This window comes from Schistocerca cancellata, chromosome 2 (assembly GCF_023864275.1).
Source record: "Schistocerca cancellata isolate TAMUIC-IGC-003103 chromosome 2, iqSchCanc2.1, whole genome shotgun sequence".
NCBI lineage: Eukaryota > Metazoa > Arthropoda > Insecta > Orthoptera > Acrididae > Schistocerca > Schistocerca cancellata.
The window spans coordinates 837,579,336-837,600,362 of record NC_064627.1 but is presented as its reverse complement, the minus strand read 5'-3'; the positions used below and the strand labels follow the sequence as shown (position 1 = coordinate 837,600,362).

Sequence of the window (21,027 nt, the reverse complement as noted above, 5' to 3'; positions counted from 1 at the left end):
TTTAATATATAGTGCCCTATTTATCTGTCAGAATAACCGTTTCTTCCGAAAGCAATTTTTAAATCGAGATCTTCCTCCAAGTATTGTGATTCACAAGGTCCGTAACACACGTCGGCGCCAAACCGCCATCTTATACAGCGGTCTGATAACATCACACGGCCCGACCGTTACTTGGTATGCGTGTTAACAGTTCGGCTTTCTGAGCTTGTCAGAATCAAACTGCTCTATGAGTCTCTACAGCACCTGATGACCACATCATTAGGAGAATGAACATTAGGCTTAGGAATATGGTTTGGACCAGTGTTAAATGCTCATAAATCGAAATTTACAAAGGACAGAAATACAGACCGTGAAAACCTGCATTGTACATACGGCAGGCAGTCAGTAGTGTCAGATACCTTATATGAAAGAGAAACTGAGCTAAATATTCACTTGGAAAGTTGATCAGACTCATTAGACAATGCTCAGGATTATGAAAAGAGTTATCAGTCAGCGGAGGGAGGTGCTTCCAGCGAAGCTGAATGAACCTTTCCAAATGGGAGGCACTTGTTTGCAGAAACTGGTTGTCACGTCATGCGGTGCTTCCTTCCTACAAAACGGTTTCTTGTCGATGGTGGCGTCATATTACAAGCAAGCGTAAATAACAGTAATCAAAACCGAAATTCCAAGTCTACAAATGATTGGTGAAAGACTTTCTTAGCAAAACTCTCTCAGACAAAACTGTAGGTTGTCGTTACTTACAAGGAAAGTATTGTGTTGGAACGAACTTACCTGTATGAACTTTCGGTTACATCATCATTACGTACTGGTCAATGTGCTGGTGTCTCTTCCTGCTCTCTGCAAACGGGCTCTAGATATCAGTACCGATGCCATTGTAGAAACGAAACGTAATGAAAGAGAGGACTTTCAATAAAAGCCTCGAAGCAGTATGAATTACTACGAAACGCAGGGCGAAGAAAAGCAAGTTGGTAAGATGTCGTAACTGCACATTCTATAATATCAATGTTGAATGTCACGTCACTGACACTTTTGAAGTTGTCCACAAGTTCACCAATATCGTAGCCAGTGTTCTGCCATGCGTAACGAAGTATTGGCCTATATATTTCCGCAGATGATAGACTGTAAATAACAGAATGCATTTTCGTGATAAATAATCTGGCATTCAGTTTTAGCTGCATGTTAATGATACGTAATTTAATAATGTCTGTTGTTCTCTTGGCATATACTTTAAGTTGCCTGGAGGTTGTGCCCAGTGGTTGTGCATATTTTCTCCTTATAGACGAAATGATTTTTAAAACAGTTTTTCCTCCAGAGCCTTCCAGCGGTACTTTTTCTTTCGTATGTCCAGACCAGGAGTCACGAAGTACTAGTAACTTGGTCGGCAAATGTCGATTGAGAATTGAAAACAAAGTCTTAAAATGGTCTTTCGTCGTATTTCCGCTCACATTAGCATGTATGAAGAAATCTGGAGGGCACGTTTTTTCTATTCCCTTCTCTTTCCCTTGACACACGGGATCTAAACTCTCCATTTGGTTCTTAGAAAAAAGCCAATTGTACATCCATTGATATAACGACATCCATCGTGTAACTGTGTGTCTTACTTAACAGATTTGCCATGTCCAGACAGTGATTCTCTCCCCTTTCAGGGATAGTATGCTTTCGGAAGAAATCACATAGCTGAACCGAAGCTAGTCACAGTTCCATACAGAACCCATTTGGATCTTATATGTCGCGATATGCACATTGACTTCAACATATGTTTGATCTGTTTGAATACTCACTTCTTCTTCGTCCTTTTCTTTTCGTGCTTGGAGCATGGTTATGCGGCATGATGTTATATTTAACTCATTTTTCAAATTAGTTATAAATTTCCTTTAAAAACTGTGCTACCTCTACTGTGCCCGCCCGGTTAGCCGTACGGTCTAACGCACGACTTACCGGATTGGGAAGGAGCGCCTGGTCCCCGGCACGAATCCGCCCGGCGGACTTTTGTCGAGGTCCGGTGAGCCGGCCAGTCTGTGGATGGTTTTTAGGTGGTTTTCCATCTTCCTTGGCGAATGCAGGCTGGTTCCTCTTATTCCGCCTCAGCTACACAATGTCGGCGATTGTTGCTCAAACAAGCTCTTCACCTACGCGTACACCACCATTACTCTACCACGCAAACATAGGGGTTACACTCCTCTGGTGTGAGACGTTCCCTGGAGAGGGGGGGGGGGGGGGGGCGGGGTGTCCACCTGGGGCCGAACCGCACAACAACCCTGAAAGAGTGGTTCGGTGTGGTGGGGCGGTGGAGGGGTGAAGTGGACTGGGGTGGTCGTCGTGGGGTTGTAGACCACTGCGGCTGCGACGGGGACGGAGTGTCTCCGTCGTTTCTAGGCCCCTGTTAATATACAGTGCAATACAATACCTTTACTTTTCTTTGCCACATAGGAAAGTACGCTTTTAATATTGCTTTTAGTCTTTAGTTTAGGGTATATTTTCAGGAGCGTATCCATGTGTGTTCTAATCTCTGATGTGGTAATCAACGTATATGTTCCCTAGTGTGATGTCATCAAACACCGTGATGACACTTTCGACTTTACACTTCTTATCAGAAAATGTTGACATTCACTTTCAGTGCTTCCATCTTTAACTTTCCGTATAGCTACCGACTGCAGTTAGGTGTCCGTCAATGTAGTAATAGCATCATAGTTGTGTGTTAGTGTTACATTATCAATTCCTAACCGGAGGTAATATTTTTTATAGCACAATAAATACCAGAAAACACGAATTATTCATCTTCTACACCAATACCATCTTCACGAATAAGTGTTCGTCCTAACTTCTCAATCAATCGCAATATATTAGCGGTTGATTACCGATCAGCGATCCATCTAACGCTTCACTACGAAAACGCAGCTTCACACACACACACACACACACACACACACACACACACACACACACACACACACACTTCACCATTTCTACTGGCGTAGCGGCCGGTAAAGGCCTATATTCCATTGTACCTGTACATCCCGCACTGCAAAGGCCTCTAATGGACGACAGCAGAGGTTTACAGATAAACTAATATTACCAGTGCAGTGAGTTTATATTGTTGCTATGAGGCAATTTATGCCCAGTCTTTTTGTCAGAGGTAAAAGATGTTTGTATCGTGGAGTTTAAAGACATTGGGTATCATCTAATATTGAATGTTACCCACGGATGAATGTATGGAAGATCTTATTGTACGCTTTTTGTGCTGTGATTATTTCGCCATTACTAAGAGTTTCAGTGTATCAACTGTGGAGCCGCTATAGCCATTTGTAATACCTGTTTTGTTTTATTACTTTCGTTTCTTGCTTGTCTTTAACTTAAGAGAGTGGTAGCTGGACAGGGCTCTTGACGATATACCTAAATGCTGCTGTTTTTTGTACTACCTTGTGATAAGAGGTGCGTTGTGGTACGATCACAATAAATTTCGAATTTTGTGTATTAATCACCAATCTTGTATTCAGGTCTAGAAAGTTTAGTCTGTTATCTACTTGGTGCTTAATTGAGAACTTGATATCGTCTTGGAATCTGACAATTAGTTTAACTCACGTATATCATCTTTTGTGCCACTGATTAAAATTTTGGTATCATCTACACATCTGCTCGTAGAGTTAATTGTTGAATTTGAATTAACTGTGGATGCGAATTCTGGTACGTCCGTTAGTTCATTTACGTGTGTGGAAGGTATCTGTGTTTTTATAGGTTGGTATTTACTTGCAATGCAGGACGTACAAGTACAATGGAATATAGCGTTTGCATGTCAGATGACCAAGTGTGACTGTACCTGGAAATTTTATGTTTTGGACATGTTGCGTTAACTCTTATTTCTAAGTGTTCTGTAGTTACCGAAAGAGTTTTATTAAGAATTTGGTGCAGCTTTTTGTTAATCATGAACTGCAGGCTTTCATGACCGGTATTTGCGTTATGATATTTGTTATATCGACAATAGGCCTTGGTACAGGTCCGCACTTTTCGTCAAAGGCTTCAACGACACAGAAAGCAGTTGCCTTCTCAAACAAGCTCAGAAAGCCGAATTTTTTTATATGTGTCCCCATAACGCTTGGTTCCTCACGCCATCAGACCGCTGTCCAAGATGGAGTCGCGTCGACATGTATTGTGGACTTTATAGTGGAGAAGAGTTGGCGCTGTTTCTTCTATTTAGTACTAAAGCACACAACTTGTCTAATTTCAATCCCCCCTCCTTTTCCATTGAAATTGCTTTTGTGCATTTGAATTCTGATGGCCCTCTGTACGTGCTAGCGTAGTGGTGGTTAGATAGTGCTAAAATCATACTGTCAGGGAAACGGAATTGCACGATCTGCTTCTGCTGCTTTATCTGTGTTGCCCCGGGGACAACTGCTCGTGTTCCTTAAGGTGGGTGTTAGTGCCTCTTTTGTGGTTTCTATGAACATTGGACAGGAAGTCCAAGGGATTTTATACACCGAAGTCTCTCTGACGCTGTGGTTTTAGCAAGTTCTTGCTGTATTGGAATGTCAACAGAGGCCATAGAAATTCAGAAGCACAAAATTTCAACAGAAAAGAAGGCTTGAAATTAAGACTAGTTGAGAGCCTCAGGGTTAAATAAAGCTTCCCCTTTACAAGTTCCATAATACGTTGGCGCAACTCCGTGATTTTTGACAGCTGACTGATGACGTTAGGAAACTACCGTTGCGACGACACATATGAACACTTCGGTGTGTTGATGTGGTTTAACACTGCAACTGCTTCCTTAGTCGTTGAGGCCTGACATTGTCTCCAGTAATGGAAGACCAAAAGTTAGGCCTTCGATCACGTACTAATACCCATAATCGCCAATAAAGCTTTTTTTGGAGTCAATGTTGGATTGTTATTACTTCATTACAGCTCTGATGGGGATTTCATTTTGTGGACTTTTGGTTCTCGCCTGAGGGAAAATGCTTGAGGTTTCATTGCTTCTTGAGTGGTAATTAGAACACTCATGTTATTCGAAATGCATTTAATTACCTGTTGGGTTCTGGCTGTTGGGTGCTTAGGTATTTCTATATTATTGTTAGCATGTAAGAAGTCTAAAGTTTTCTCCTCTGTATTTTGTTCAGTTCATACGGTCGTATTGCTCTTGTCAACTTTTACAACTGTTGCGTTAGATGTATTTAATACAGTCTTACAGCGTCTTCTCTTTTCTTGTGTGCGCAGAGTGGTTTTAGCATCTCATTCTCTGAAACTGATTTTGTGGCAGGTTGCTTTTCTGTCAATTTGCTTGTGATGAGTGACGGTGGAAATCTGAGTGACACTGGTGATGAACCTACCTCGGTTCTTTTCGTCCAGCGAAGTTCAAATGTGTTTCATCCTCTTGCTGAGTAGTGACCTTTTTTCTGCAATGAATATTACGTCAGTATTGAGGAAATGTGTGAATCCAACTTTGGAGGTAACTTGCTTGAAAAGATTGTTTTTTTTCCTGCATGTGGTTTTCATTTTCTGCATAATGGATTCAGGGAACTTACTAACCATTACTTTAGTCATATTCCAATCGGGAAATCAAAAATCCTTATATTAACTCCGCGTTACAAAGTCTTGTATTGATTTTTTTTTTTACGTGAAGTTCTTGAGTTATTGTTCCTCCTATAGTTTCCGCGCGTTTTCCAATTATTTATTTGCGGTGGCTCTGTTCGTTTTGTTGTTTTGTTATTGTTAGTAACATTTTATGCAAGTTATCATAAAGGATGTTACCAGCTACTTCTATATTAGATTGTCAACGATCATGGACGCCCTAACGAATATCAACGTCGCATTTCGTCAGAAAGTTAATGACGTGAGTCATTGTTTCAATTGATTCCAAAATAAACATTCGCTGACAGTTTTCAGTAGATTTATAAACGTTGCCAGGAAAATATTGTGTCGATTTGGGCTAAATGTACTTTCTACATTGTTTTCTTTTTTATATCATTTGCCCAATTTTACAGGCGCAACTCTCTGAACAAAGAGTAGAATGAGAAAATGAAATATTTAGAAAATAAAATTAAATTCCGCGCCTGGAAGGTACAGAGTACATATGGAACAGTACAGAGGAATCCGAAGTGCAGTATAAGTAAAACTGAAATTAACTGAGCGTTTGGTGGTAGTAAGGTAGTTCTATTCACCCGATGAGCTCTTATGACAAATGACTGAGCAGTGATAAACGATGCCCAGCAAAGAACCAAGCTAGTTGCATACAGTCCAAGTGAGAAAGGTGCACGGCTATCTGAAGCCCTTTAAAAAAAAAAAAAAAAAAAAAAGAGAAATATAAGTCAGATGCAAATTTGAGAAACTTTGTAACAGGATCATATGTATTTTACAATAGTGTCTTGTGCCATAAAAAATTTCAAGACAACCCTTTCTCCAGAGATGCAAGGTGGAACGAATGAAAAATGACGGTTGAGACACAGCATTAGGTCAGATTGGAGTATGAAGGGAGACTAAGTGCTCGTTCATTCATAACGGAAATAAATTTATATGTTCTGAATTAGGATTCTCTCGGAGACTTTATTGGCTTCTGTATTTACCAACACCAAGTCTGTAAGAGTATGGTCAATGAAAGAGCGGTGATCGTGATCTTTGGAATGGTGGTAGGTTCATTGCAGGTATCAAATGTGTCGAGTAGGAGTGTACGTTGTAACGCACAAAACTTCAGCGCTGAGGCAATACGACAATGATAATACTGTCCAAGTCTTCCGCTTCTGAACCCACAAGCCTCGGGGAGGAAAATGTGAGATCACCAGCAACTGGTGCCCTGTTACACACTAGTCCGAAGCCACAGTACCGACAAGAGAAGCGATCGTAACAACCGCAATATCGATCCGTGTAGTGCAGTAATTTGGCACGAATCCCCGCTGCGGACGTTCCTTGTTGCCGCCCAGTAGGGACTGGGAGAACATCTTGTTCGGAGCCAGATCAGCTCTCGCATACCGCTTACTGGACACCGTAACATTCTTCTCCTCTCCTCTTCCCCTCCGCTCCCCCATCCTCCACACCGGTCATTAGCTGGGATGCACCGTTCAGCATTTTCCTCGCGCGTGGCATCAGAGCTGACAAAATTAGCGCCGTTACCGAACGTTTTCACAGTGGTCTCGAATCCACAGCTATGCATACGAATGCATAATTATTAACACAACAGCGCTTATCGAAAACCTACGCCAAAAAGGACTAACGTAAGTCATATTTTGTAGAAGATAAATTTAAGATAAACAGAAACAATGCGTAAATTTTTGTTAACTAAATAAAAAAATCTGCTTGAAAGATTTTATGAGAGGACGGTGCATTATTTCCTCTCAAATACAGCATTGCAAAATTGTTTTCTAATCCGAGAGTATAATCTCCATTAATCGTATTGCACAGAATGTCACAGTATCAGTCCTTGCACGATGAAGTTGTTTCATGATTTTGTTTTGCTAAAAAGCTAATTGAAAAATCACACGTGAGCCATGGAGAACTTTGTTCGCTAGCTGCTTGTGAAACTAAATGAAATATAGTAAAATTAGAGCGTTTTATAGTCGTGAATTATCCTCTGATCTCAGCCAAAGTATTCATTTTGGAAAAATGATCATTTATCTTCTCTTAATTGAGAATGAAGCAGCTGCTAGCAATGTTGGTGCTGAACCTGTCACTTCACTCCGAGTCAGCTTACGGCATGTGAAGCGCCGCACGTCCGATACTATTTCTCAGTTATTCCGTTCCTTTCACCAAACTTGGGAAGAACGACTGTCATTAAGCCTCCGTACGCGCTCTAATTTCCAATTTTTCTGTTAGGATTTCGTTGTATTTATGTGGGAGGAAGTACTGTAATTCCTATTTCTAACATTCGATATCGTTATTTTAATAGTTAACCTATCCATGATACACTGTGCTTCTCTTGTAATGTCTGCTATTGCAATGATGAGCATCTCCGTAACTAACTCGCCCTTCTTTAACGAACCCGAGACAAAACGCGCTGCTGCTCTTCGGATCTTCTCTATTCCCGCATTAGACCTACCTGGCAACAGGTCCGAACTGAAAAGCGATACTCCAGGATTGATCTAACTAGTTTTTGTTGAGCCTCTTTATGAATCAGTTACATCTACTTACAATTATGCAGCTTTGTGACACAAAAAACTGAAGACTTAGTCAACTTGACGTTGACTAATTCCTATATCTTATTTTACGTGGTCGTTCCTAATTAAGTCATATGGTTGGATACTCCTATATATATTCTCGATTATTCCTGTTTCCAGTGATTTATCGTCAAAAGTATTAGGTTGGTGTCTAAGCTAGTAACCTTTTTCTGTAAGTTTCATAAACAGATACACACAACAGAGACTTCAGTCATCAATAATATATTCTCCTTCACTATTTGCAACAATTTGCCAACGCTGGGTAACTTCTCGACTCCACGAGTGTAGAAATCTCGTACTTTTGAGGCGAAAAATCCATCGAGCCATGTTTGGAGCGCATTTTCATTTTCATGCGGAAGGGAAGTTTCTTCAAGAAGGAAGAGGAGAAAATCTGAGGGCGCAAGGTGAATAATGTGGGTGTGGAATGAATTCCCAACCCAACTCCTGCAGTGCTTTTTGTCGGCCTAGGAGAATGCGGGCGGGTTTTATCGTGGAGTAGCGTCACTTGAAGTAAGAGGCACAATGTTAAAACAGCAACTAAAAAGGACAACACTATAAAAGGCACGTTAACAGGCAAGGGATTAAAGGTTGACAAATGTCATCGGTGATGCAATTCATAGTACGCCACACCGTCGCTGTTCCACCAGATGCATATCATCTTTTATAGATGCGCCCAGGTCCTTATACGGGGCGTCGCTGATTTTTTTGGGCTCAAGCGTTCCTTTCTTTTCTTTTCTTTTCCTTATGTTAGCATGAAGACACCATTTCCCGTCACCAGTAACGATACAGGATAGGAATGTTCGGAGTTGTTCACGAGCCAATTAATGACGAGCAAGCAGAGATGCGCTGATTTTTGTGATTTTGGTTTAGAGCGTGCGGTACCCATACACTCGATTTTTTCGAACCTTCCTCATTGCATGCAAATGTCGCACGATAGTGAAATGATCACAGTTTTTCACACTTGCCAATTCTCGAGTACACTGATTTATTCAAAACCCCAAGGTCTTACTGAACGTGGAGCGTCATTAGCATCAAAACAAACCTCCCTAAAACCATTTGCTTGTTTTGCTCTCTCCAGTGGCATTACCCCCACACACGGCACAAATGTTTCTGGCCGCCTCCGCTGCTGTCACCCCTTTATTGAACGGAAACAGAAGAATAACTTCTCCACTTGGCACTCCGCTTTATAGCGGCCATAGCTCCACTCATTATCTCAAAATGGCAATATGCAAACTCATATGGTAACAGTCAAATATAAATAAAAATGACAAATAAGCCCTTACCAATCGGACTACCAACACGCAAAACAAAAACGCGTTGAACTTATGCACCAACCTAATATAACCTTACGGTAATGACTCTTTCCGCTTATTTATGGGCAAAGCAACAATTTACTTCCGTAGATTGTTCCCCTCAAGCATGCATTACTGCATATACCTTTTCAATGTTTCTACGTCACACATGAATATATTTTTCTAAGACCGAGGATTAATTGGTATTACCCTGATCACAGAGATTTACTTCCTAAGACTGCTCTGACTTCGTACGGCAAGAAGCTTGTAGCTAGGTGGTATGGTGACCGAAACGCATTAGGACTTCCCGGTATCTGTAGTTTCGTCATCGACAATTAGTAAGCGGACTCGCGGTTTGCCCGATGTCCGAGCTTTGGCCGTAAAACCGCTAGCGTCGACCAGCACTGCAAAACAACAGTGGTAGTTGTTGACCCTACTGTGTGGGAAATTTCCTGGTGCATTCACTGTTACTGAACCAAATCGAGGCGTTAGTACGATAACGTGAAGAGGAACAGAGATAGGAGGAAACGGAGCAAGGAAATAAAACTTAGGGTGGACAATGTTTTGGGGTCAACTGATGCCGACGTTGCACACCTCTCCATCATCATACCTTCCGTTGAGTTCGTACCTCTTTCTCCTACGGATACTCCATGGGAGATCATAAAAAGCAAATGTAAAATATGTTCTAAGTATTATTTGTTAATATCAGCAACTAAAGCCTAACCAGTTGCTAGGCAGCACCTGAATATATAACTTCCAAGGAGATCAGAATTTTGCAAAATGCTGGGTGTTAAAACTTGTTCCTATCCGCACGGTTAGCGTAAGAATCTAATGTTAGGTGCGATTCCACAAGAAGAGTACGTCCGCGGTACTTGTTGGACTGCTTTCACTGTTCACGATACGCAGATACAGTCAGAAGCTCCGGAGAGACGTGGAACGACTAAGTGAAGCTAGCTGTTGGGAAAGCAGATGTTAGAACAGTTCGTTGCAAGAACCTTCAGAAAATTTAATTCACCCACGAAAGGAGGAGTTTCCAAAATCCTCGTTCGATCAAATCCTGCTCGTCAGTCTGGAACCCTTAGAGGGTCAGTTTGTGAAGGTGAGAGACCAAAACAAAAGAGGCTCGTTTCGCAATGGGTTTGTTTAGTGACAGCTTCACTGAAAAGTTTGCCAAATTCCATGGTAACCTCCACAAGACGGGCGTTGTACAACAACGAGAGATTTACTATTAAAATTGCAAGACCATACTTTCTAAGAAGAGTTAAGCAACATCTTACTCTCTTCTTACATGTATTTCACGAAATGATCATGAAGCATCACAGAAATTAGAGTACCTTACTGGTATTTTTTTTTTTCCGCGCACCATTCACGAATGTAGCAAAATGTGCAAGTAATGATAGTTGTTAACGGAAGTACCCATCGTCACAGCCGTGAAGTAGATAATGGATTACAAATTTAGATATAACGCATTTGATGTGGATAAATACGAAATAGTGAGCATAAACAAAACAAAGTATCCACTAGCAAACAACACGTGTTCAGCATTTGACGTGTTTCGTTGATTAAGCATCTTAGGAGCAAATGTCTAATTCAGTATAAATATAATATTTAAAAAGGAGTGAGTGTTAATGTTTACTTGAGATTTAGGAGACACACATTGCCTGTTTTCAAATTATAATCAAATACTAGGGAGCTGTATCATGAAGTAACGAAGGAATGTTAAATCATAAAATTAGAGGCGAACAGCAGTGGGGATGCCACGCAAATTTCAAGACACTCTTGAAGAAACACTAGGCATTAGTCGTAAAATCTCTTCAGGAACACGTACATACTACAGCGATTCTGCTGACACCATCGAATATTTTATGTAACGACTACGTGGGCAGCACAAAGGATACACAGAAAATCGCAAAATGAACACGAAAGTGACTAACAGTAGTATTAAATACAATTTCATGTGCTTTAGAGTGATTTAGATGTAGCGGTACTACGATGGATGGCTCTGAACGTGATAAGGCTTCGAACAATTATTTCAGCAACTTTTCAGCATAGGAGTTTACGGAATTCACCCATGGAGCTATCGAATTCTGGGAAACACAGTGATCGATCAAAAATTACCTAGACTCCAACGCTAGACATTGTGATAGGCAGTATAATAGACGATAAGTTGTTAAGTTTGACAGACGATGACGCAACAAAAGCATGCAACCCAAGAGGATTATACTAACTACCAAGAACGTACTGGAAGCTTCTGTCAAAAGATTTTCTCATTGCTGTTGGAAGATTAATATTTTCTTCTCATTCGCCAAAATTTGTGTGGACAATTAACCTGTGAACAATTTCGTCATTCATTTATATTACGTCATGTAATTATTTCCAGTGGACATATCTAAACATACTATGAACATTATTTTCAATTCTAACTAGACATGTTTTTAGTTTCATTACGGGAATTTCTACTGTTCGCGGGGTATTTATAGACTGCCAGTTTATTTTACTATGAGAGTAAATCAGAAAAACGAATCTTCTTGCAGCAGATGTCTGTCAAACGGGGTTAACGTTGAAGCACTGTTGTCCCGAGATTTTTTTCCTGCAGAAAAACAAACATTTCTCAACTCCACTGTTGATAATTTCAACAACACTTTAGCAAAAGTCTTCTAAGAATGACAGTAAGGTAGTGCACCGTTTTCTTTTGCATGGGCCGACTAGTCGTTTCTGCTGCGATGTAACTTCCTCTTCAGTAAATGCTGTGTACAAGGTGAACTCCAGTAGTACTGTTATTTGTGATGAACTCATGGCAGGAAAATAATTTACCGCATACTCATATCCGATACTTACTCTAAACATGATTTTGACAGGTCCGTATCGTTCCTACATTTACCTTACACGGACGACATCTACATCAACATACAACAAGCTATCCGAAGGCGTGTAGCAGAGGGTACTTCTGACACCAGGAACTGATTCTCCCTCCCCCACCCCTTTCCCTCTTCCACGCACTAATAGCGCTTGGGAAGAATGAGTATCGGTAAGCTTCTGTATTGGCTCTAATTTCACCAATTTTCTCATCGTCGTCATTTCGCGAGATGTATGTAGGAGGAAGTAATACGTTGTCCGATTTTCTTGGAAACCACTCTCTCGAAATTTCAATAGTAAACCTCTCCCTGATGCATACAGTGCGTGTAGCGACTGCCAGAGGAGTTTTCATTGCAAATCTCTGCAACGCTATCGAGCCGACTAAACGATACCGTGACGAAACGCGCCTCCCTTCATTAGATTTTGTGTACCATCCCATGGTAAGGATCCCACAATGATGAACAGTGCTCAAGAATTGGTCAAGAAAGCGCCTTGGCCGCTTCTTTCGTGGATGGATTACATTTCCTTAAGATGCTTCCTATGAATCTCAGTCTGGGATCTGCTTTCCCTCCTATTTTTTATTTGGTCTTTCTACTTGAAGTCGCACTGGATGGTTACTCGTAGATATTTTGCGGTAGATACGGTTTCCAGCAATTTTTCTTCAATAGTGTAGTTGTACAGTAGTGGATTTCTTTTCCTATGTGTGCGCAGTATCTCAGTTTTCTTTATGTCAGCTGCTAGAGCTTACACCATTCATCAATCCTCTACAGGTTATTCTACAAATCGATACGGTCTTCTGGCGTTGCTACTTCCCTGCGGACAACCGCATCATCTTCGAACAGTCAAAGAGTTTCCGATGCTTTCTAATACATCATTTAGATACTCATATGTCTCACTCAGGTTTTGTTAACAAAGAAACGGAAGGCGTATCAGTTCTGAATGAATTATTTATGTGGACATCCCATCCGTTAAAATCTGGAATCTATTATTCAATTTCGTCATTTACTTCAGTTCCAAGGAAATTAGGGTGCTTTTACTGTGCTGTGTGACGAAATTTAAGAACTTTTGATTCCGCTGAACTCAAGGTAAGAGCTGAAGCTAATCTCAAACCTCAAACAGCACGTGAATTCTACAGGACGCTCTGATGGGCAAATGCGGTTTTCTATCAGAAATTTTAGCATTGCAGGGATTTCATACGTAGCTTCATGCAGGAAACTTCCATTGCTGAAAGGTGAGACTTTAGTGAATAAAGTCTCATTCGCTTTGGTAAACGAAACTATTGTTCATTTCTTCGAAACATCATGAATATACGAGCGTATGCAATATTCGCTTTTTCTGCTGATATTGTCTGTATATCCGTGGATTTTGTGATGTTGCAACAGAGAAATCGTTACACTTTATGAGTGTTGCATTACAATATCCTTATAAAGTTTCCAGACACCTCGCAAAATATTTACACGTGCAAGAATTATAGGAACTGGCATGTACGTTTTGGCGCTTTATACTAACAACTTTTAAGTATCAACGCTTTGTGTTTCACACAGCAAAAAATACTTAATTCAAATATTGGATGCATTTCACACCCGAAGATCAGATAGTACTCCGTCAAACATTTCAACGCAGAAACGGTCTAGTCAGAAATGGAAACGCAAAGCATCGTTCGATACAAGGTCTCAAGCACGGATCGATAGAGGAATCCCCCACAGCCATTCTGGAGCAAGGTCGCAGGGAAGGTGGTTCGCGCCTGTCTTCCGGTTACCTCGCGTGCCTTATCAAGACGAAATCTGCAGCAACGGTGATTGTGATGTGTAAAGGGCAGCGAAAGGTATAGTGACAAGTAATTCTTTCACATCTGATTTTTTTCCTGGAGGAAGGAAAGTTTGTGTTGGTATGGTAATGCTCTTAGACGATTTTTAATGATTTTAGAAGCAAGATTTATACAAAATGTGTATGTTTCCAAAACATATTTAGTAAATTTTTCTTCATTTTATGAACTAAATTAACTAATTACAAAATATTCTCTAGTGTAATAGTAAAATGAGCAATAATTACTATACAAAATAGCAACAACAATATTCAATTATACAATGGAACATAGCGAACAAACCACATCGGTGTATTCTGATGGTCACGAGCTGCCGCATTGACTTGCTGACATTTTCATAGTAATGCTTAACAGCTGGCAGCACTTGCGCATGATGAAAAAATTTAACATTCACAAATGTATACCTCAGGTTTCCTTTTGAAAAATACTTCTGTTGCAACAGACACAGTAAAAGTTTATGGACACAAGTGTGTCCAGAGAGCCTGAAAGAGTTAAGCTGGCATACTTTCCTGACCAAAAACGTGCAAAGGCCTACCTAACGCTCAGCCAGGTTCAGGGCGCTACGAAATGAGTTAGTCTTAACACTGCCAAATGTCTGGTGATTTATCGTTCTAAAATACCAATGATATGCTACACACCACAAACAGAGTCAATTATGCACCAAGTGACGCTCACTTGCTCTGACATAAGGAATGAAAAGACGATTTAACCTTAACGTCTCGTCTCGTGGTGATAACAGATGGAACACAAGCTCGAATTGGGCAATGATGGCGAAGGAAATTGGAAGTGCCTTTTCAAAGGAACCATTCCGCAATTTACCTTAAGCGAATTAGGGAAATCGCAGATGACCTTACATCTGGATGGTTGGGCTGGGATTTAGACCGGTCTCCTCATGAATAGGAGTCTAGTGTCTGGTCTCGATTTAAATATTCGCGGAAGTGCACCGAAGGACAAGAACTGAGATTGGCGTTAAGAGAATTTGCACATTGTCAACCACAGAGAATCTTCTGTCGGATGTAATTAACAGTAAATTCTCCAAAAACGTCTTACGTGGCGTTCACCTGTGCACTTTAGAAGATCCGAACTATGATCTACATTGACAGTCCGCAAACCACCGAGAAATGCACGGTAGAGAATATGTGCCATTCTACCAGTTATTAGGGTTTCTTCCCGTTCCATTTACGTATGGAGCGCGGGAAGAATGACTGAATGCCTTGTGCGTGTTGCAATTATTGTAATCTTGTCTTCAGGATCTCTAAGTGAGCCGTATGTAGAGGGTTGTAGCATATTTCTACAGCCATTTAAAGCCGATTCTTGGAAATTTGTTAGTAAGCTTCCTCGGAATAGTTCACTTCATGGGGCTACCAGCTCAGTTTCTTGAGAATCTGTTAAACTCCCCAAGGATCAAACAAGCCTGTGACCAGTCGTGCTGGCCTTCTCTCTGTACGTCCAGTATCCTCTGCTACTCCTATTTGGTGCTGGTCCCATACACTTGAGCAACATTCTGGAATGGGTCACACGAGTGATTTGTAAACAATCTCTAATGGCACTTCCCCTCTAGTCGACCAAGAAACCTGTTTTACACGACTGAGCATATGCGATCATTCCAGCCAAAAAAAATTATCCCTACAAAGTATTACACCCAGGTATTTGTGATGGTGGATTCCAATAATGACTCATTGATATTATGGTAACAGGATACTACGTTTTGTTTTTTTGAGGGGCACAATTTTATATTTTTGCACACACACTGAAATGTTTTCACGATCTGACAATATTTATGCAACTTCTTTCAGACAGCACTTCATTACAGATAACTGCGTCATCTGCAAAGAGTCTCAGGTGGTTGTAAATATTGTCAGCGAGATCATTAATATACGACGTGAACAGCAGAAGTTACTTCCACGTCTGACGATGGCTCTCCACCCAACATAACATGCTGCATCCTCGCTGACAATAATTCCTCGATCCAGTCACAAATTTCTTTCGATATCCCTTATGATGGTACTTTTCACAATAAGCGTAGGTGTCGTATTAAGTTGCAGGATGTTCGGAAATCAGTTACTGCATCAACCTGACTGCCTTGATCCAATACTTTCAGCACGTCATGTAAGAAAAGTGCGAGTTGGGTTTCATATGTTTTCTGAATCCATACTGGTTGGCGTGGAGGGGGTCATTCTGTTCGAGATACCTCAATATGTTTGCACTCTGAATATGTTCTAGAGTCTACAACAAATTGATATCGAGGATATTAGACGGCATATTTGTGAATCACTTCTACCCTTCTTGTGTATGGGTGTGATCTTTTTTTTCCAAGAACTGGGCACTGTTTTTGTTCGAGGGATCTACGATACATTTTAGTTGGAAAAGGGACTAAATCAGCCGCAGGTTCACTTCAGATTCTGAGAGGGATTCATCAGACCCTGGAAATTCGTTCAATTTTAACGATTTTAGCTGTTTCGCAACACCACTGATACTAAAGCTTATTTCACCCATTTTTTAGCAGTAAGGGGATTTAATTGGGGCAGCTTTCCTAGATTTTCCGTTGTAAAGGTACGTTTGAAAACGTAGTTAAGCATTTCAGGTTTTGCTTTACTACCCTCAATTTCAGTTCCTGTCTCATTCGCTAGGGACTGGACACTAGCTCTGGGTTTTGAGAAAGATTATTTGAATAATCTGCTACGATAACTACTAAAGGCTTCACGCATTGCTATCTCGACAGTCAAACATTTTATTCAAGATACAGCTCTAAACTTTGTTTTATACCTATTATGCAGTAGTCCCCGATATTGCAACGTCAGCAACAAATATTGAAATGTAATGACAATCGGTACATACTTGCTATGAAACATTTTCCCATACCGTAAGAGGTTTACAATTAGTAAACACGTTATTTATGAATAAATCTGAAATCACGTAGGGTTGAAAAAGGGGAACTGAAAATATTTTCAATAATCTAAAAAAGTAACAGATTTTTATCAACCCAACTTTAGGAGCGTGATCGTTTGGTTTGCCCTGTCACGAGAACCTCTCTCAAGAGTTCTCTGCAGATTGTGCTGGTCAATCACAGACCGCAGTTCAGCTGAAGGCTTTAGTTCGCCATTATAGCCGTTCTCAGTTTCCCATTCCGGTACACACTTCAGATGAATATACATCTGTGGAAAACTAAAATTTACGAACTAGGACCAGAGAAAAGATTCATTGTGTCGCCAACTGTTCAAAGGAAATAATTTTACAATAAGTAACAAATTGCATTAGTCTCAAAGAGCGAGGGGAACTATTTGAAACAAGGCTGAGATTATGACGGAGAAGTTCATTGACCCTTCTTAGCCTTATGTCTAACAAACTCTGCCTCTCCTTATGAGAGGCATGCTTCAATAACTGACTGTTGCGCTTGCTCCAGAGATTTAGTAGCTGCTAATGTATGCCGATAAACTCGTCCCATGAAGTAACACACGACTGATCTCTGCAGAGAAGGATGTGTGCGTTAATTTCTAGGTGGAGAGCTTTTCGACCTGCTTAATCTGAGTATTAACAAGCCTTTAAGTGATGATGTGTGTGTGACAAAAGAATACGGGTGGCCGTCAGAAGTAAATATAGGTTCACCTGTCTTTCGCAACAAGTCCTATTTTGGACGTCGAGTGGTTGAATCATCAGTGTTTCGAAGCTCTCTAGACTCGCATGTGTCGGATAGCGTGTGGCAACGACTTCTTCAGCCATTCCTTGGAACAAGGTACTCAATAGCACATTTGGGAACTCTGTTTATGATCCTAGTATTATAATTTAGAAGTTACTACTTGCCGTTAACTCTGGAAGCTGGGCAGTCCATAAGCAAAATAAAACACACACACACACACACACACCTGAAACCTCTAATAGATCACGAAAGAACCATTTTCACCTCAAGCACTGAGTCCAGAAAGTGTCTATGTAGCACAAATCAAAAGCTTCCAAATGAGCTAGAGAGATGATCACGCAGCTATCTTATTTCTTGAGTCAATATCCCATTTTCTCAACTCACTAATCGCATGGGGATGAATGAGGTATTGTTATATAGTTTCTTAACCTGCTTCTGACATTGTATGCCGACTTAGCAAGAGTAAAGGACTCATTATCTTATTACAAATACCATTTTATTTGTGTCGACGTATTTATTAACTGGGCAATTTTTATACAGCATCGTCATAGATAATAACGGTGGCCACTGCCATGGTCCATTATGCCCTGATCTCTTAAAGAACAGTAGAAACAAAAAGCTTGAAAAGATTCCATTTTTACGTCAAATATTGTTCACATCGATGTTTTATAATGCTCTGTAAAGAATCTTATTAGTAATTATGTGCATGGAAATGTATATATTAGTTGACAACAATGTTATTGCACCTGCGAGTGAGGACGCTACGATCGGCTTGTCGTGAGTTAACGCGTAACCGGTGTTGATAGTATACGCATAACTGACCTGAAAGCATTGACTTTTCCCTAAGTCGCCTCTGTACTTTTTTAATGTAACGTCACCGCTTGTTACGAGAACGGCCAAGTGCCATTATATCGTGACTGAGCAGTACAAGAATGTATCAAATTCACTATTATTTCGCGTCATTCGGTTCATTTTTAATGTTTTGTCTTCCCACAACTAATGCTATCCCAACGACTACACTTATTCCAAAATTGCCGTTTAAATCTATAAAAGCACATAAGTTTCACAAGTCTTCTGATGCCCTGAAACATACCAGAATATTACCGAAAGATTTCAAATATCGTTATACTAACGCCCGCTTTACACAGCCAGACATTTCACCATTCATACAAATCCAAGATTAAGCATCAACTTTCATAAAGGATGTTTGAGACAGTTATTTTACAGTGTAATACGGGCCTTACGCACAAAGACATGCCATTCTACTACTGTTTATTGCTTCTGCAGGACGAAGATTTTTGATGCGACTCTACTGATCTATCCCGTACAGGCCTTTTCACCTCCGAACAGCTACTGCAATCTACATCGTTTTGAACATGCTTACTGTATTCATATTTAGTTCTACAATTTTACCCTCACGCTTCCCTCCAATACCAAACCGACAATTACTTGACGCCTCAGACTGTGTCCTATCAACCAAGTTGTGCCATAGGCTTTGCTCCCCAGTTGGATTGGGCACCTCAGTAGTTATATGATCTGTCCATCTGATCTCAAGCATTCTTCCAAAGTACCAAATTTTCTGTTCTCACCTTGTCTGAACTATTCATCGTCCACGTTCCATTTCCGTACACAGCTACACTCTAAACAAATACCTTCAGAAATGACTTCCTAATACTTCAATTTATATTCGATTCTAACAAATTCCTCTTTTTCAGAAATGCTTTCACTGCTCTAGGTGGTCACGTTTCTTCGGCCATCAGTTTATTGCCACTAGCAGAAATCCACTACATCTGGTGTCATTTCCTTACCCAGATCCCTCAGCAGTGTTGCTCTTTAATATACAAACGCCTCTTACACAATAAATGGTTAAAACAAAATAAACAGTCTAGTGAGAGATCTTATTCACAGTATCAAAAAGGTTTAATGTTTGTCCTACTGCTTTACCACTAATTAATTTCTGCGTGTGATGTACCTTTAATATTTTCCAGCACTCTGCGGTCTACTTTCACATTTGCATAACTTATCCTTAAGGTATTTTTGTTCCGTCGTTGCTACTACAAAATGCGTGAATTTTTTCACCAGATGCGTTTCTCTTTTCTTGGGGAAAGCATCAATGGTAGCGATTTTCGCCTGATTTATTGCTTACATCGGTAAATGCCTTCTGCTAGCACTTCGTTTTTTTTGCGTTAGGCACTGATAATTTTGGTCTCATTTTTAGTTTTTCACAACACTTCTTATGTATTGTTGAAGCACAAAAACAAACAGAACACACTGGTGTGCATAAAAGTGTTTTGTGAAAAACAAAAGTGCATAGTGCTGCAGAACTAAAAAGTAGGCCAAAATTATTAGTATCTAACGCAGAAAAACAACGAAGTGCTAGCAGACGGCATTTCCCGGTGTAAGCGAGAAATAAAGCGAAAATCACCACCACTTATGCTTTACCTAATAAGGCGAAACGCATCTGGTGAAAAAAATCACGCATTTTATAGTTGCAACAACAGAACAAAAATACCGTCAAGAATTTTAAAGCAACTACGGACACTGTGGCCGCGCAGATGAAGCATTTAATTGCCCAGCTTTACTCTGTACACGCCGTTTCACACAAATTAAAACAAACTCTGTGCTAACGCAACGTACTGCTAGGCCGTGAAATGCACTTTCACGAAAGACGCGGGTATCTTTAATAGAATAAGATGTACTTACCAGAGAACGGCCCTGGAGAAGGGATTGGCGCCCTTCTTGGGGTTGGGCTTGCTCTTGTAGGTCTTGGCGTCCATGTCTGGCGGCTGGAGTGCACCGGCTACGCCACGGGCATCACGCGTGAGGCAGTCCCGGCCTTATCTCCGCTGAGCTACGCTGCGGCCCACGATCTGGCGCCGCCGGCTGCGCCCGCCTGCTTTATTTATACGCGGCTGCGAGGTTTTACCGTCCCCTAGAAAAGAAGCAAGAGCGTAACTGCGCGCGCGCGCCACTCGGTTGGACTTCGCACGCGACACGGCACCGCACCGGACTGAACAGAGCGCAGCGTGGCGACGCTGCTCGCTGGCCGACCAATGACGCGCCGCTCTCGCTGCGAGCGCGCCGACCGCTGCGCCCCCTGCCGCCGCAACCGGAAACCACCCCCTACCGTTCCCCACGTGTGCTGCCGTGAGCCGTCACTGCACTGGCGCTGCGAGAATGTTTCGGGGTCTGCGTCACTGACTACACATCGTTTTAAGACCTCAACACATTCACCAGTTTATCGGTCGACAGCCTACAAACGTCGCGACCGACCGCGCTCAG

General features: G+C 41.1%; 1 protein-coding gene across 1 annotated transcript in view; it reads right to left on the bottom strand.

The window, feature by feature from the left end:
* The window catches only part of LOC126162750 (ATP-binding cassette sub-family C member 4-like), a 229,314-nt gene extending 208,573 nt beyond the window's left edge, over window positions 1-20,741 (bottom strand). Inside the window, exon 1 of the mRNA XM_049919432.1 lies at window positions 20,449-20,741. Within this exon, the coding sequence (XP_049775389.1) occupies window positions 20,449-20,522 (74 nt within the window). The 5' untranslated portion in view covers window positions 20,523-20,741. The remainder of the gene's footprint in view (window positions 1-20,448) is intronic.
* Window positions 20,742-21,027: the final 286 nt, after the last annotated feature.